Source organism: Topomyia yanbarensis, chromosome 3, assembly GCF_030247195.1.
Source record: "Topomyia yanbarensis strain Yona2022 chromosome 3, ASM3024719v1, whole genome shotgun sequence".
Lineage (NCBI taxonomy): Eukaryota > Metazoa > Arthropoda > Insecta > Diptera > Culicidae > Topomyia > Topomyia yanbarensis.
In genome coordinates this window covers 394,321,332-394,340,288 of record NC_080672.1, presented here as the reverse complement: position 1 = coordinate 394,340,288, position 18,957 = coordinate 394,321,332, and the positions used below count along the sequence as shown (strand labels likewise).

Genomic DNA, 18,957 nt, shown 5'->3' with positions numbered 1-18,957 from the left:
TTCTCGCCGACGGCTTGAAAGTATTTTTAGTTATAAGGAATGAAACAGATTGTCGTGAGCTACAGTATCTCAATAATACCCTTTACAAGTCGTGTGCAAGAAACATGATAGTTCTTAGTGTTGCCAAATGCTCTGTTATCAGCTTTCATCGCACAAGGAACATGTTTACTTTCAACTACAACATTGCTGGAACTCAGTTGCAACGTGTTGATCATGTAAAAGATTTGGGCGTCATTCTAAATGAAAAGCTAACGTACACCCATCGCTTCTCAGCGATCATTGACAAAGCAAATCGTCTACTAGCTTTTACGTCCAAAATACCAACGAATTCAGCGATACTTTATGTTTCAAAGCGTTATATCGTTCACTGGTGTGCTCATAGATGTAATTCGCAAACATCGTCTGGTGCTCTACCATGCAACATGAAGCCTTCCAGCGCAGATTCATACGATATGCGTTACGTCAATTGCCTTGGAATGATCCACTGAACTTGCCACCATACCGTTGTCAATTATTAAGACTACACACTTTAGAAGATCGTAGACAAGCGTCGCAAAGCTACCTTCGTGTCTAAGCTTCTTCTGACTGAATATGATGTTTCCGATGTGTCCTATCACAAATTAACCTTTAGGCACCAACCCGTGTCCTTCGTCATCGAACACTGCTGCAGACTGAAATGCGCAACACTAGCTACGCTGTCAACAGCCCGATATTAGCAATGATCCGTCGCATCAACGAGCTTACCGTGATCTTCGATTTTGTCATTAGTTCTGCACAGTTTCGAAACCGTCGGTTGCCACTTTAAGCTAATTATTTGTAGTTGAGTTCATTAAGACTCAGTGTCGGACTTAAATTGTTTGAATACATAAATACTTGTAGCATCTTAGTGCATCAACAAACTTAGGCTTATCCATCTGTGTTATAATTTTTTAAGAACTGTTGAGATATAATAGCATTCCGACTAATTTTGAGGTTTGGTGCTTGGTGTGCTCATTTCAAATTGATGCCCAACTTACCCTTCTCATGATAGCTATCGCTTCCAGCGATAGGAACCTCGGGTATCGAACCTCATCATTAACGATCGAGTCGAAAACTTCCTCCTCGTCATCACCGGGGAATGGTGACTAAAAATACAAAACAAAAGTTGATTAACGCTAATTGCTCGCAAATTCTATCTCTTCATAGCTTACCTCTCCCACAAGCATTTCAAATATTAGTACACCGAGGCCCCACCAATCGACGGCGCGTGTATAGGAAGTTTCGGTCAGTACCTCAGGGGCCAAAAACTCTGGTGTGCCACAGAAGGTTCCTGTCCGGTCGCCGAAACCCATGCCCTCCTTACACAAACCAAAGTCAGCAATTTTCACGTAACCTAACGAAATAAACGCATTAGATAAGATATTCACGATTCACGAAATCAAAGATACACGTTACCTTCCGTATCTAGCAGCAGATTGTCCAGCTTCAGATCACGGTAGATGATCTTACTCTCGTGCAGATACTGCAAACCTAACACCACACACGCTGCGTAAAATACTGCTCGAGGTTCCGAAAACACGTCCGTGTGTATGTGCATCATCAGGTCTCCCCCGGCGGCATATTCCATCACGAAGCAGACGTGTTGCTGAAAAAAACAAAACAGATCCTCATCAATTCAGTTCCTAGCTAACACACACGAGCAGCTGAAACACCTTACCTCAGTCTGGAAGCATGCAAACAGATTCACCAGGAACGGATGCCGCATTGTATTGGCCACCTCGAAGATACGCTTCTCGCTGAGCAACGATTCCACCTCGTCCCGGGCAATGATGTCACCCTTTTTCAGCGCCTTGATGGCAAAGTACTCGCCGGTGTTTTTGTACTGTGCCAGAATAACCTTGCCGAAGTGACCCCGACCGAGCACGCTGAGCAGCTGGAAGCTTTCGATGTTCATCCCGGTGGCTCCGGTCTGTGACTGTCGGCGGCTTTCGTATGCACTGTCCCGATACTGAAGGGTCCGGGCGGGTCCTTGCCGTCTGTTTGGCGCCGCCACTGCTGGTCCGGCGACGGCCAGATCGAGTGGATGTGGTGGTTGGTGCGGTAGCGGAGGAGCTTGATGGTGATGTGGCTGCAGTTGCTGCTGCTGCTGCAGGTGGTGTTGTTGTTGTTGTTGTTGCTGTTGTAACAGAAGCTGTTGTTGGTAGTACTGTTGCTGTTGAAGGGCGGCTGCTGCGGCTGCCGCCGACGGTTGAACTTGTGAGAGGTGATGTGGTTGCAGTGGTACGACATTGCCCGAAACGCCCAGTTGCTCGAATGGTTGAATAATCTGGAATTTTATAGGATGAAGGAAAAGTTTAGTGGAGAGTGGTCGGTGATCGGGTAGGTGGAAATGTTACATGGGCACATAGATTTAGCCTTGATGAAGCTGGTAAAAACGAAATGTTTGACGCAAGCATTAATTAATGGAATAATTATGGGAAAACAATATAACTATGATAAAGTTTGATGGATTGTTTTTTTATGGAAGGAGTATTCTACCTATAATAGCAAGTCAGTCCCATGTTCTATGGAATTCCCTATCTACATGGAACTGACTTACGATTATGGGCAATATTGTGATTGGATGTTTCAGTCATGCCCAAAGGGAAATCCATGCGATTTCTAATTTATATTTTCACGATTTTTTCGTAATAGGCTCTCGAAGCTTCCCAAGCTTGAAACATACTTTAAAAAAAAGCAGTTGTCCCGATTTCTAATTCGGTTCGGTTTTTCTCACTATTAAGGAGTAAGGCCACCCCAAACAAAAAAGATCTTCGACTGCGCCAAGAGAGGTATAAGGGAGACGCTCCAGTCGTTAAAGCAAACGACTCACGGCGTGACGTACGCTGTGATCGTCAAAAGGGTGAGAGAGGATCCCAAACTGAAGGAGCTGGGGAGAACGTAGAAGAAACCAGGCGCACTCAGAAAGGCGAGATACTGCTTGAGCTGAAGAAAGATCTATTGATCAAGAGCTCGACCTATTGCAGAAGTGGTGAGAGGAGAAGCGAAGGTGAGAGCTTTAGTTCAGGAGTGCGACGAGATCACAACGAAAGACGAAGTGAGGAGGATGTAACCTGGAGAAAGAACAGATGTCAATCAGGTTGAGCAAGGCGAATAGTGGCACACATGCGTGATGCGCTTATCATCAATCGCAGCCAACCAGCTTATGTCGACAGGTAAAATCAAAGTCAGATGGTCGGTGTGCTCGCTACGATTGATCCTTAGAGCCACTAAACAAACGGAGAGGTGTTTCAGGTACCTGGGTTTCGGCCATCAGGCAAGAAACTGCAGGACAGATCTGATCTGTGCAGAAAATGTGGAAGGAAGAGACTGCACAAACCAACCGAAGCGCAAGCTCTGCACAAACGGAGGCGGAAAAGACCACATGGCGGGAGGCTTCTTATGCCCAGTACAAAAAGGCGAAGGCAGGCCAATGATGACGGAGATAACCCAGCTTAATCTCAATCATTGCGACATTGCACAGCAACTGTTGTGGCAGTTAACAACAGAAACGAAGTGCGACGTTGCAATTGTTACAGAGCCGTATCGTGTTCCTCCCGATAACGGTAACTGAGTGGTGGATAGTGCAGAGATGGTGACAATCCAAGTAATTGGCGGTTTCCCTGTCCAAGAGATGGTGGATAACACACACGAAGAGGCTTCGTGATCGCCAGGATCAACGGCGTATTCGTCTGTAGCTGCTATGCTCCCCCAAGATGGACACCAAAGCAGTACAATGCTAGACGCATTAACCGACTCGTTAGTCGGACGAACGCCGGTTATTATAGGAGGAGACTTTAACGCTGGGGCCGTGGAGTGGGGTAGTAGGCTGACCAACGCAAGAGGTTACAGCTTGTTGGAAGCCCTGGCGAAGCTGGATGTAAGACTGTGCAACGAAGGTTCCGCTAGAACATTCCGTAAAACGGCCTGAAATCCATCATCGACGTAACATTCTGCAGTGCGTCGCCGATGGATAACATCAATTGGCGAGTTAGTGAGCAGTACACACATAGTGACCACCAAGAGATCCACTACACCATTGGTCGGCGAAATTGTACGGTAACGCCGAGAGTGAAGGGCGAGCGGAGGTGGAAAATAAAGGACTTCGACAAGGACTTTTTTTGTGGAAGCACTTCGTGCTGACAGCCTCGCTCTAATTTTGAATGCCGATGAGCTGTCTGAAACACTAGCGAGTGCGTGTGACGTAACAATGGAGCCAAGAAACTTCAGGCGTCCGGCATATTGGTGGAACGAAAGACTCAGCATCCTCCGTGCTGCCTGCCTAAAAACCCTTAGAGGCGTTCACTGCCTATGATCGCAAATCAGTCCCATAAAGATAGGAAATCCCACAGAAAACGGGACAAATATACGATCATGGGTAGTTCAGAGAGCAAGCACTGAGGCAGTTAGCGAAGAGTGTAAGGTAACGTTCCGGACGGCAAAGCGGCTGCTTTAAAACGCGAGATAGTGCTTAGTAAGTCCACCTGCTACAAGGAGCTGTGCAGGGAAGTAAACACTAACTGCTGGGGAAACACCGTGTCGTGATGGCCAAGATCAAGTGTTCAACGACGCCAGCTGAAATGTGCGCTGACAAACTGAAAATAATCGTGGAGGGTTATTCTTGAAGCACGGCCCACCCGCATGGCCGCCTACACCGTACGTCGATGCAGATGGAGGACAATCGAATCTCCTACGATGAGCTCCTTATAGTGGCAACGCGGCACTGAAGACCACGATCCTGAAATTTCCGGACATGTTCAGGATAGTTCTGCAGAAATCGCTAGACGAATGCTACTTCCCAGACATACTGATGATCCAGAAGCGGGTGTTGCTGCCAAAACCGCGGAAGTCACTACAAGATCCAGCATCGTATCGGCCTATATGCCCACTGGATACTCTTGGCAAACTTCTGGAAAGGGTCATCCTCAACAGGCTGACGAACTACGCTGAAAGTGAGAACGGACTATCGCAAAGGCAGTTCGGATTCCGGCAAGGGATTTCGATGGAACATGAAGAACGCGTTCAACAGTGCCAGCTAGGCAGATATCGCTGTAGCGCCGCACAGAATGCGGGTCCCGGACTATTTGTGCAAGGTTCTGAGAAGTTACTTTTAGAATCGATTACTGGTCTACGAGACGAACATCGGGGAGAGATCGATTAGGGTCAGGGCGGAAGTACCTCAGGGCTCCATACTCGGCCCAACGCTCTGGAATATAATGTACAACTACACCGGGGAGTCGAGATCGTCGGCTTTGCAGATGACGTTGTCCTGACGATAACCGGTGAGACCCTTGAGTAAGTGGAGATGTTGACTGCTGAGACAATAGGCATCGTGGAAACCTGGTATGGCTGATGTCAAGTTTCAGCTGGTTCTACACAAAACGGAGGTAGTGCTGGTCAGTAACTGAAAAAAAATCCAGGGCGTTGTGATCACCCTCAGGGAACACTCAATCCCATCGATGCATGCGCTGAAGCACCTGGGTGTGATGTTCGAAGATCGGCTGAGCTACAACAGCCATGTTGACTATGTATATGAGAAGGTAGAGAGAAGAACTAACGCATTGGCAAGGATCATGCCCAACAACGGAGGAGCAAGAGGTAGCACGAAACGTCTCATGGCGGGTGTCTCATTCTCAATACTGAGGGATGGCGTACCGGCCTGGGCCTGGCCTTGGTCGGTAAAGGCTGGGTAATGCGTAAGACAGAGCCTCTTCCCAGCACCTCACCGTGGTACTGGCAGGGAACTACAAGCAACCTCAGGGAAGATCGGGTACCCAACCCCGGTGGGAACTTTGGTCGTAGGCTGACAGGGAAGGGGGGGGGGGGGGGGGTTTGCTGCTGCAAGCCTGAGCGCCTGAACGTCTGATCTCCAGGAGGAGCGGCTCAAAACAGCGTCTGTTCCCCATATTAGGGGCGGCTGATCATCGTCCGAGTGCCAGTGAAGGACTCTAAGCTCAACTATGCACTATGGTCCTCCGGAAAGTTAGGGGGTTGGTGTCAGGCTCTGCGAGCCAGCCGTAAAAAAAAACAATTGCAGTGAAAAGTCAACAAGATAAGAATGCGAACGGATACCAATGGCGACGACCACTGCGACGAAAAGGGACTAGCGATTGGAAGCTCGGAACGTGGTATTGCAGATCTTTCAGCTCCATCGGGAGCACCCGTGTACTCGCCGATGTTCTCAAGGACCGCGGGTTCGGAATCGTAGCGCTGCAGGAGGTGTGTTGAACAGGATCCATGGTGCGAACGTTTAGAGGTAATCATACCATCTACCAGAGCTGCGGCAACACACATGAGCTAGGGACAGCTTTAATTGTGATGGGCGATATGCAAAGGCGCGTGATCGGTTGGTGACCGATCGACGAAAGAATGTGCAGGTTGAGGATCTAGAGCCGTTTCTTCAACATCAGCACAATAAACGTGCACAGCCCTCACTCCGGAAGCACCGATGATGACAAAGACGGTTGCTACGCGCAGCTCGAAGGAGAATACGACCGTTGCCCAAGCCACGACGTCAAGATCATCGTTGGGGACTTAAACGCTCAGGTAGGCCAGGAGGAGACCCAAGAGTGGAAAGTTCAGCGCTCACCAGCTGACGAATGAGAACGGCCTTCGATTCAATGATTTCGCCGCCTCCAAGAACATGGTCATTCGTAGCACCTTCTTCCAGTACAGCCTCCCTTATCGTTACACCTGGAGATCACCGCTACAGACGGAATCGCAAATCGACCACGTCCTGATCGATGGACGGCACTTCTCCGACATTATCGACGTCAGGACCTATCGTGGCGCTAACATCGACTCTGACCACTATTTGGTGATGGCTTAATTGCGCCCAAAACTATCCGTCATTGATCATGTACGGTACCGACGCCCGCCTCGGTACGATCTGGAGCGACTGAAGCAACCAGATGTCGCCACTGCATACGCGCAGCACCTCGAGGTAGCGTTGCCGGACGAGGGAGAGCTCGACGTGACACCTCTAGAGGACTGCGAGAGAACAGTAAAAGCAGCCATCAACAACGTAGCTGAGGACATTGTCAGAATGTGGAATGTGGAACGATACAAACAGAAGCGGAGGCAGCAGACACGCCTCTTCCGGGAGAAAAAAAACGCCGCCTGGAAGAAGCGGAATGCGATGAAATGGAACTGCTGTGCCGTTCTCAAGATACACGGAAGTTCTACCAAAAGCTCAACGCATCCCGCAAAGGCTTCGTGCCGCAAGCCGAAATATATAGAGAAAGGAACGGGAGCCTGCTGACGGACAACCGTGAGGTGATCGAAAGGTGGAAGCAGGGGCCCTATTCTCACAGTCACATCACCTAGTGACTAGAGGGAAATTTTGTTCTAGTCACTAGGTGACGTGACTGTGAGAATAGAGCTCCAGAGCCGCGAGGAGAATGTAGGTACAGATGACCAAGGCAACGGAGGATTTGACTACGTCAGTGCAGTTGAGGACGGGAATGAACCACCTCCCATGTTGAGGGAAGTTAAGGATGCCATCCAACAGCTCAAGAACAATAAAAGCAGCTGGTAAAGATGGTATCGCAGCAGAACTCATCAAATTGGGCCCGGAAAAGTTGGCCACTTGTTTGCACCGGTTAGTAGGTCGGATCTCGGAAACCGAACAGCTACCGGAGGGGTGGAAAGAAGGGGTGATCTGCCCCATTCACAAGAAAGGCGACCATTTAGAGTGTGAGAACTTCCGAGCGATCACCATTTTGAATGCCGCCTACAAAGTGCAACCCCAGATCATCTTCCGTCGTCTATCACCTAAAGTAAATGAGTTCGTGGGAAGTTATGAAGCCGGCTTCATCGATGGTTGGTCGACAATGGACCAGATATTCACCGTACAGCAAATCCTCCAGAAATGCCGTGAATACCAGATCCCAACGCATCACCTGTTCATCGACTTCAAGGCGGCACACGACAGTATCGACCGAGTAGAGCTACGGAAAATCATGGACGAAAACAGCTTTCCCGGGAAGCTGACTCGACTGATCAAAGCAACGATGGACGGTGTACAAAACAGCGTAAGGATTTTGGATGAACTTTCCAGTCCATTCGAATCTCGACGGAAATTAAGACAAGGTGATGGACTTTCGTGTCTACTATTCAACATCGCTCTGGAAGGTGTGATGCGACGAGCCGGGCACAACAGTCCGGGCACGATCTTCACGCAATCCGGCCAATTTGTATGCCTCGCCGACGACATGGTCATTATCGCCCGAACATTTGGAACGGTGGCAGACCTGTACACCCGCCTGAAACGCGAAGCAGCGAAGGTCGGACTCGTGGTAAATGCGTCCAAAACAAAGTATAGGCGGAACCGAAAACGACAGGATCCGGCTAGGAAACAACGTTACGATCGACGGGGATACCTTCGAGGTAGTGGAGGATTTTGTCTACCTAGGATCCTTAGTAACGGCTGACAATAACTTGAGCCGTGAAATCCGAAGACGCATCATCAGTGGAAGTCGGGCCCACTAAGGGCTCCATAATGCACCATATACAAAACGCTTATAAGACCGCTAGTTCTCTACGGGCACGAGACTTGGACCATGCTCGAGGAGGACCTGCAAGCGCTAGGAGTTTTCGAGCGACGGGTGCTAAGAACGATCTTCGGCGGTGTGCAGGAGAACGGTGTGTGGCGTCGAAGGATGAACCACGAGCTCGCTGCACTCTATGGCGAACCCAGTATCCAAAAGGTGGCCAAAGCTGGAAGGATACGGTGAGCAGAGCATGTTGCACGAATGCCGCACAGCAATCCTGCAAAGATGGTGTTCGCTAATGATCCGGTTGGTACAAGAAGGCGAGGAGCGCAGAGAGCACGATGGGCGGACCAGGTGGAACCCCAGTCAAAAAGGGCAAGTCGCTGGCTAACGGGGGGCTATTTGCCAACTCGGATGCGCTAATTGCCCTTCCATTTGCCGGCAAATTGCTGGCAATTAGGGGGCTATTTCAAATGCAACATTTGGGCGATTTGCCGCCGTCATTTTTTAGCCGCTCTACCCGCCCTTAAATCGCCCCCAAATCGCCCAGGGAACGCGCCATTTAATCGCCCTTAATTGCCTAATATGGAAATTACAAATATTACTTATTTTCAGATTCATTATCTACTTACATAAACTTATCACTACACCAGGTAATCAACACCAAATAATAGGAAGAATCAATGGTTAAATTGGCATTACACACCAAAACTTACCACAATCTGACTTTTATTAAGAGTTTAGGTCAGATATCTTGTTCCACTATATTTACACACGGTTCCACAATTTCCCACATTCGTTGGCTAAATGAAGTGCACTAGACAAACAAAATACAAGCGAGAACACGCCAATCGTTAAAAAAACTATTTTAAGCTTAAGCCAAACATGAACCGCCATGTTTGAAAAACGCAAATACAACCAAGTCCTTTTCAGCCGCCAGAAAATTTGTCTAAGTGTTGAAATTGCCTTTAAATTAAATCGCATTCCTAGGGGCAATTAGCACAGGCGAGTTGAGTTAAAGGTCAAACTGTTTAAATCGCCTGACCATGTCCGCATTTTTTTGACAGGGACGTGATTTGGCGAGTGTTGGGCATAACCGACGTTGGAGAGCTGCAGCTACAAATCGAGTATTGTGGAGGCAAATTGTTGATTCAGTGTGATCATGAAATTGATATTGAACTACATAAATGAAAATGTACCGGCCTGGGCTGCTGCGCGGAACTCAAAGCGGAACCGAGCAGTGGACCCACCATGTCAGTGTGGGTGCATACCCTAATAAAAAAAATTATACACAAACTTTAACCCATATAATCCAACGATTCCACATATCGTTTGGATTACAGGTCGTTGAACAGGTCGTTAGACTCTTGGATTATTGGATGTTTATTAGGGTAGGAAGCATGGCAAAGTGAACTTCCATTTGACGCAGTTTTTGCTCGGGCACAAGGATGCTTTCGGAAGTAACTGCATCGGAGTGTGTGAACGTGCAATGCCCTACGTTCGAAGAAGTACAAAGGGGTATGTCTGGTGTGGCAGTTGACAATATCGACGAGCATATCTGGGACACTGTCACCAGAGTAGTTTCAAGAATATTCTCCGAGCTGCAGAGGAAGAGGCGAAGGGACCAACAAAGTAACGGCGTCCGCTAGAAAGCTAGGTCCACCGCCGGGAACTCGTTCGAGTAGATCGAGGTACGAAGCGGGGAGCTAAATGGCTCACGGAAACAAACATCGGTATCGGGAGAAATCTACCGCCGGGGGATTCCCAGTAGGGTAGATTTACTGCCGTGGACTATCCGACTATGTCGAGACAAAAATGGGATTTAATTGGCTCACGAAACAGTCATTGCTACGGAGAGAAATTCCGCTGCCAGCGAACTTAGAGTCGGAGTATGGTAGTTTAACCGCCGGATAATATCCGAGTAGATCTCTATAAAGCTTGGAGCTAGATGGCTCAAGGAAGCGGGTATCGGTGTCGGGAGAAATTCCTCCGTCAGGGAAGTCTCAGTCGGAGTACAGTAAGTTCACCGCCCGGGACTATACGAGTAGATTGTGATAATGCTGGGAGCTGAATGACTCACGGAAACTGGAACTATAAGTCTCATGGAAACAGAATCTAAACTGCTCATTGGGACGAGAGCTAACTGGCGACGCACAGTGGCTGGAGGCTGGCCAAAACCTCAAAAAAATATTTTTGAAATATTGATATTTTATATTTTTCTTAAATTTCTCATGTATTGAATGATGTTTATTCAAAATTTTATGATCATTGGATAAGAACACGATTTTTAACATGAGTTTAAACGTAGCAAAGTCCGGACTTTTTAATGATTTTCATTTCCGAAACCACCATTGCTCTGTTCACTTCAAATGCATGTTGCTCTATTGATTTTGGTCCGATTTTAGCACAACTAATTTCATTATGAAGAGAAACAAAAAAACTTGGTTAGTGAATAAAATACATTTGGTAAATTTGCTTGGAACTATGACTTTTTCGTTTAAATATGTTTGAGGTGGTCAGATCAAAAATACTTTTTTCACTAATGTATTGTGTATAAATTTAGGAATCATTTCGGAACGGTCACATAGTATACATTCTATGGGAAATAACCTCTACTTTTCGAATATCATGGTCTCGTTCTGCGCCTAGGTGCGCAAAAAAGTTTAAGGAGATTTTGAAGCTTTGTTGTTGATATGGAGGCGCATGGTGTTTTGTGTAAAATAATTAGACAATCTACAGTAAACCAACACGTTATACAATGGATTTAAAGGAGAGTTATTCATTTTTTTATGATATTGCTGACATTGGTGAACAGTAATGGAAAATCTATCATGAAAACGGGATCATAGTTATAAGAAAGGTTCAATGACACTGTATGGAAAAATGCATTTAATATTTTACGACTTTTCGCATCAAAAATGTGCTCAGCACCTCAAAATTAGCTTAAATTGTGATTTTCAGCCAAATTAGGTAACATTTGAGGTTTTGTCCGACTTTTGTTTGAAGACCTGCCACTGTGCGACGTAATAGATGGAGCAAGCAAGCAAGAGCAGAGACGAGAGGTAAATCAAAGCTCAAAGGTCAAGCCATTTATTGAATCAAGTGAGACCCCTCAGGAAGTGATACCTCGATGTAGTTCAGTGGGGAAGAAGGGTGAAAAAGAAGTAAGGAGTGTTTTTAGTGGTTAGACACGAAAGTGTCAGTACACTACAGGGCAAGCTTTTGAAGTTTTTTAAACCTTATTAAAAACACTTAGATATTTGCCCTACTCGAAGAACTGAATCGAATGGTATATGACCCTCGCCCCTCTCGGCCTCGATTAATAATCGAGAAATTTCTGCAAGTAGTTTATTCTCAACCACCAAAGGCATCAGTCACAATACCAGTGTGCTCTCTGCTGCTACCCAAGCCAGCGCAAACAGTTGCTTTTTTTTTTTTTCTTGTGCGCATTGTCTGAAGCACAAAGGGAACCGTTACTATTATTCTTGTGTGGTGATCTATCAAGATGACTGAGTCTCATCAAATCAAAATGTGATTCTTCGGGCTAACACGGTCGCCATTGACTTCCGGTCTTTCTGCGTAAGACCGAGTATTGGTGATGTGGAACATTTGCTGAAGGTGAAAATGCAGCTTCGGTTTTCGGATGTCAGCTTTATCCAGTTGGAGCACGTTAGGCACGCGGTGCTAATAACGTTCAACAAATACGCCCAGGCGAAAAGATTTATTTCGCAAAACAACTTGAAACACGTGCTGGATTGTGACATCGCTAAAATCAAGATCCCTGTGTATATGGATAACGGAAACGTGGAAGTTAAATTACATGATTTGGCACCACGTACTTGCAAAGTGGCCATTAAAAGATTCATGTCGTATTTCGGAGAAGTGGAATCAATCACGGAGGATACGTGGAGGAACTACTTTCCAGGTATTTCAAATGGTGTTTTTGTGGTGAGAATGCGGGTAGACCAACCCATTCCCTCCTACCTTACCGTGCAGTACACAACAGAAGTGGGTGATACCATTATACAGCGAACTCTATGTACATATCAAGGACAAACTAACACGTGTCAGTTCTGTGAACAAACGGCACATTACGGACAACCCTGCCCAGAAACCGCTAAGAAAAGCTTATCTACAGAAAGAAATACCAACACTCAGTCTCCAATATCGTTCCCTGAGAAACAAACGGTTGCAATACTGACAACTGCGAAAGCCGCGTCAAGTAACATAAACTCAACAGCTAATACCGTCAATGAGGGAGCTACTAGCAATGACGGAGGGTTCACGCTCGTGACCCGAAAGTGAAAGAAGTTAGGAACAACACCTGAGATATGAATGACCCCCATGATACAGTTGACGTGGATGCAAATAGTTCCCCGACACGAAAACGAATCTCCGCGCGCAATGGCAAGTTGCGCGTACGGGATCCATCTTAGTATTAATTGTTTATTATTTTTATTCTTTACATCATGTAAATATATAAAAGATCCACGGCTCCGTGAAGCTAATGCCGATTTGGTCTTACCGAGGCAGAAAGCTGAAACAAAATCGTGATGTCACCAATTGAGCTCTGTCATAAAATCTTAAAAAGACCGGACATAAATTTGGATGAGCTGACAAATCTGGTCACTAAGAGTGATACCAGGCTGAATCTAGGACAGGAAGTGTCGGAAGGAAACTATTGTGCAAGGCTAAAGATTCGAATTTGCAACTCTATCGGGCACTACGCCAAAAAATACAGGACAGAAACGAAAAAACGTAAGCTGGATGTCGGCTAGGAGAATCGCCTCGATTAATTTCTGGACTCATCGAATGAATCATCTTGTAATTATTTAAAAGGTGAAACTGCTACTTTGAAAATGTGAAAACATCTACCAAGCGTCTATCTGTTTAAACGTAGAATTACCGGTTCCAGGCATGAGAGAACCGTGCGACTGAACACTACTATTGGCCGAGGGTGTTGTCGAGGAATATTTCCAGAAGCTCAAAAATCGAACCTAAGAAAATACAACTAGGGATAACGTGAACGCAGCGTGGAAATCAACAGAATCGCTTGTTCAATGCTGAGTTCCAAAGAGCAACATACGAGCAAAACCAGGCCAGAAGCCGAATGGTTGCAGCGGCTACACGTCAGAATGTGGAACAATATGGCGAGCCAAGGGCACGGATCGACAACATGAGAAGGAAAAGCACTCCGGCGCCAGTTATGATTAACGGCTGGGACGCGAATCTGTTGATAGCACTTTGAGTTACTATTGAACGGACAACCGAGTAGACAAGACACAAACAGGATCCATTCACGCTAGACGAAGTGCGAAACACTATTCGAGAGTTGAAAAATGCTTAGGCTGTTGGGCAGGATGGAATCCTGGCCGAAATTCTAAAAGTCGGAAGTGACCTACTGTTCGAAGCAATCCACTGCGTGATCGGGATGATCTGGGTGGAATAAGAAATGCGTTCGGAATGGGTGCATCTACAAGAAGGACTACCAATTCAAGTGTAATAACAGGCATGACGATCCTTCTCTCCCGTGTTCTGTTTTGAAGACTGCGCTCGTTCGTTAAAGCATTTGTTTCGAGAGGGACAGCGACTAATTCTGGATAAATTCCGGAAGTACGTCTTGCTGGCAATCATCTGTTTTTGAATATCAAGGCGGCGTACGATTGACTGGAACAAAACAAACTATGTGAGATATTACTTGACCATGACTTTCCGTAAAACTGATTAGGCGGATTCGTATGATGCTGGATGGGTCAAAACCAAGCCAAGAAACATCCGACTCGTTTGTGGCGTTAGACGGATTGAAGTGGAGCAATACACTCTTCAATCTATTCAACAAAGTGCTCGAAGGTGCGATTCGAAGAACCGATGTGTAATGGGACGGAATTGTTATCACGAGATCTTACAATCTTCTGAATTTCGCGTACGACATCGATATAATTGTCGTTGATCGTAGAGCAGTGGAGGAGGCATTTGTCTAAAGGGAGACTGAAACATTGACAAGACAAAGTACCTGTTAGCTGGTGAGACAGTTCGAGCGGTGTTGATCCCGAGATGGAAATCGATGGGATACGTTACGAGGTTGTGGATGAATTTATATATCTTGGAACAGTAGTTGGTCGCGAGGTAAAACCGTGTGTTGCGGTTGCGAATAGAACATTTTGTTACGATTTGCCCAGTCAAATGATGTCCCTTAGCGTACAGACGCGCACAAAACTTGCTCTATACGAGTCGTTGACACTCCCTGTTGCTCTGTACGGCCATGAGGCATGAGCTTTAAAGGTGTGTATCAGAGAAGAATTCTACGTTCAATGCTCGGCAACACAGTAGAAAATATAGAATAGCGCAGATGCATTAGCCACGCAATTTACCATGCATATAGACACTCTAACGTCGAAAGGCTGATAAAACACGGCAGACTACACTAGGATGGACATGTAGCGCGAAAGCAGCAAGGAAGTCCAGATAAAGTTAAACTCGGCAGAAGGTCATCGTCTTAGGGGCAAACCCCGCACTAGCTGCTTTTACAACTCTAAGTCTTCCTTGTAAAATGGTTAACTCTCCAGTAAAATAAATTATATGAGATACACATTTGATGTTTCACGTTTTTGATCCAATGCCCCATTCATCTTTCTGTTGATTCAATGCCACCTTTATCAATAAATTACTTCCCATTTAATAGATTACCCATGATGTTAGTAATTTCAAATGCACAAATTTTACTATTATATGATCGTTAAAATTTTACTGTTAAACATGCAGTTAGTCTAGTTATTCAATCATGCGAACTATAGATACAGCCACTAACTCTAGGGTTAAACAGGTGGGATTGTTTGTGTCATCATTTCAATAATCGTTAGTGAAGCTTGTTAGTGCTAAGATGCTAGACTAATTATCCAAAGCAGGACCCAGGATAACGGAAACCAAACTAACACAACTGCCTACGCGGACACAAGTTCGGGTTCAATCTATTCAACCATCGGAAGTTACCAAAACACAACAAAAACAGACTAAGCAATGCATTGCTGCAATTTAGCGAATAGATGCATAGTAAGTCGCTTCTAGGCAATGAATGCGCAAAGCTCTGACCTCGATTATCTCGTCGTACGTTCCGCCACCACCACCACCATCGACGATGCAGCAACCACCGGGTGTCGTTACGGAGTACGCATCGTAATCCTCGAACGGATATGTCACGGTCGGAGCCGGCGACGGAGGTTCCTCGATGATCGGCGTGCCCGTGTAGGAAATGTAACTATCCCGATTGCTGAAACCACCACCACCATTTCCGCCACCCATGAGCACTACCGGTGGCATCGAGAGAACCGGTCGCAACAGGTCTCCCGAGAGGCTTTTCTGTAGCGTTGGCGGTGGTGACTCCGGAAGCGGTGGTGGCGGTATGTCGTAGTCCTCACTGTCGTCTTCCTCTGCTTCTGGCTGGTGGGAATACTTGCTAGCGAACTGTGGTGCCATCTCGTGGTATTGACCCACAACGGTCTGCTGCTGAGCTAGTACACTTTCACCGCCTGTACTTTCGTGCTGGTGCAGGAAATCGAACTCCCTTAGGGCATTCTGCAACTGTAATACCGCCGGCGTTTGGATACGTTGGTGTTGGTGTGTGAAATAGGATACATAACAAATAGAGTAGTCGAGTTGGTGAGGGGATTTGGACGCGGTGGGGTTACATGCAGGTGCTTTAAAAGTGGATTAGAGGATCACTCTTTAGTGTGTGTGTGTGTGTGTGTGTGTGTGTGTGTTTGTGCCCATTAGCGGAAGAGAACTTTTAGTGCAAGTACCACTAATTCCAAAAACCAAATTAAAGAAAAAAATACATATTTAATTTACATTTTGTGAGCAGATAGAATTCATATTTTTTGTTGTCATAGTCTTAGTGTGTAGGTTTGGGGAGAAAACTACCGTCAAAAGGCTAGTCCATTTAGATATGGGGCAAATAATTTTGGCGATAGTGGCGTTTCCAGTGGTCAAATATGCAAACTTTTTAAAGTGTTTTGTTGTTTGTTAACAGTTTCGCTAGTCTACCTTCTTTTCTCGCCCTAAGATACCAGTACGGTTGTCAATTTTATCTACCAATTTATCGCTGCCCATTTCACAAGCAGGAAACCGAGTTCAGTTGAAACAGTACCCATTGCTAGCGAAACCATTCCTAGTCTCGGTTTCACCTACATATAACAATATAGCATTGTCTCTAACTATGTGCGAAATAATTATGAAAGACGATAAACAGCAAAAAGTACTTCCACTGCGGTAGAATTGTTGCTGTTGAATTTTTGGAATGTCCCGTAAGACCATTCGGAAAGTGTAACAATTACTAAAAGTGCAGATGGAACTCAAGTTGGCAGAGGTCTACACTCTACAAATGCACCATTTCCAAACATAACGCCGAAGTAACAATTGAAGTTTTATAATACGTTACAAGTGCAAGCAAAGTTTTATGTGTATGTACTATTCGTTTGTCGTCAAGATAAAAAATATATGAATTCTATCTGCTGCTGTAATTTTGTACCTTTCACCAATAAGAAATTTACCTATCAAACCACTTCAGCTAAGTGACCTAAAATTAGTTTTCCAACAGGTAAAAAAACAGGAACAACCAAACACAAGATTGAAAAAAAACTTCGCAGCGCGAAAAGCCTGAATTACGGGCCAGTGTCACACACAGGAACGAAAGACGTCTGTTTCAAACTAAAAGATAAAATAAAACCCGGCCAGATGCCAATGGGCAATGATGAAAGATAAAATTAAAAACGATACCAGCGAACAGCTAAAAAGTGAAAGATAGCGAGCCGCAATCGTAATGAAAAATCGCGATAAAAGGATTTAGCACTGCCGAAATGCTGGTGATGATGATAATGATGATGATGTTTATGGTTCCATGGCAGTTACCGTTAGTCGAAGTGGGTATGTACTGAGCCCGGAATTGGTTGGGGTTTGGGAAAAGGTACACATTCAAACGGTTACATACCTCCTGATCCATTTTGCCGGGTGCGACTGCTATCGGGGATGTAATCGGTTGTGATGGAGGTGATGGCATTGGTGGTTTCTTTTGGCGGAAGCTCGGCGGAGTGCTGATTGATTGTGGCTGCTGTGGCGGTCGCATTCCTATCGGGGTTCCCGAAGAAATGAGCTGATTCTGCAGTGAATGTGATGAGGGACTTTCCGGAAGAACGCCGACACCGTGGATACCTAAAATTGGGTAGATTAGTGTTTAGGGTACCTTTAATGGGAAATTGAATTGAGATACTCACCAAGTGGCCGGCCACCACCCAGACCAACGGTATTAAAATCAGCGGATTCTCCCAACGTTTCAACTGGGTCATGTTCCGTGATGGGATCAAATGTAATCGACGCTGTGCTCGGTGTGGATGGTGTAGTGATCATAGGCTGTGCACCGGCGGTTCCAGCCGTCGGTGTATTTGTGTTACGTTTCAGCAAGCGACCCCACGTTGCTATGTTGATGTTCATCTGTTTGGCACGTGGGATGTTCTTTACCTGTTGCTTGTTGAATATCATCCTCTGCCGTTGCAGCTTTGGCTTGCGCGATATCATCGGATTGAGGAATTTGATCTCGGCGAAAAGTAGACCCTGCGGTTCCAGCTGCAGTGCCATCCCATGCCGAATATCGTCAATGAATTCCTCGAGCCGAAGAAATTTTACGGCGCACAGTGAACGCCAGTCTCGCCAGTAGATACCGATCTCCAGCTCTCGCGATCGGTCTAGGTCTATCGAGAAGCGCTGATCCCATGCCTGCTGCGAGCAGGGCCTCCACGAGGTCTGACCTACCGTGATGTTGTCTAACTTAATAACAGCCATAATCTCCGACGATGTTTCATCCTTAACGCTATAACTCTTTGACGAGCTCCGGCTCGTGACGCCCTTGACGAAGCTCTTCAAATCTCCGGGGCTCGAGCTGGAGTCTTTGTCCCGCCGCGAACGCCCCGGCACGTCCTCTAGCAAATCTTGACAACCCATCAGACGTACTTCAAGCTTCCCCGTTACGGCAGCACACCGGCTAAATGATAAACTGTGAGCCGGTTTCCCTTGAGTAGAACCACGGAACGGGTGTAGGGAGGTGTACTGCACGGGAACCGGACTGGAGGCTTGCACATTCTGCAGTTCGGCTTTGAGCTGTATCGCCGCTTGCGAATCCTGAGGTAGCTCCAGCCGCCGCAACTCTAGAGCCTTTCGCAGCAGGTCTAACTTGCGGGAGGATTCCGATAGACGGGTTTGTGCCTGTGGAAAAGTAAAGAGGAGACGTTAGAAATCTAGTATTTGCAGATGCTGTGTTTGTCATTTGTTAGCGGAATGTGGAACATTTTCGTATACGTTCTGCGTTAATTTAAATTGAGTATTACCTTCATCATGCTGTAAAATGTCGGTATATAGTAGATATTTTTATCTTCTACTCATAACGTTAAGACCAGTTTAT

At 46.2% G+C, this 18,957-nt stretch overlaps 1 protein-coding gene across 8 annotated transcripts in view; it reads right to left on the bottom strand.

Moving 5' to 3' along the window:
* Positions 1 to 18,957, bottom strand: part of LOC131691917 (serine/threonine-protein kinase N) — a 272,404-nt gene that overhangs the window by 9,908 nt on the left and 243,539 nt on the right. For 7 of the 8 annotated variants that reach the window (XM_058978672.1, XM_058978665.1, XM_058978666.1 and 4 more), the window contains 7 exons: positions 17,777 to 18,761; positions 17,494 to 17,714; positions 15,600 to 16,088; positions 1,697 to 2,305; positions 1,435 to 1,624; positions 1,191 to 1,372; positions 1,017 to 1,124 (listed from right to left, as the gene is read on the bottom strand). In XM_058978672.1, the coding sequence (XP_058834655.1) occupies positions 1,017 to 1,124; positions 1,191 to 1,372; positions 1,435 to 1,624; positions 1,697 to 2,305; positions 15,600 to 16,088; positions 17,494 to 17,714; positions 17,777 to 18,761 (2,784 nt within the window). The remainder of the gene's footprint in view (positions 1 to 1,016; positions 1,125 to 1,190; positions 1,373 to 1,434; positions 1,625 to 1,696; positions 2,306 to 15,599; positions 16,089 to 17,493; positions 17,715 to 17,776; positions 18,762 to 18,957) is intronic. The other variant, XM_058978673.1, reaches the window with a different exon arrangement.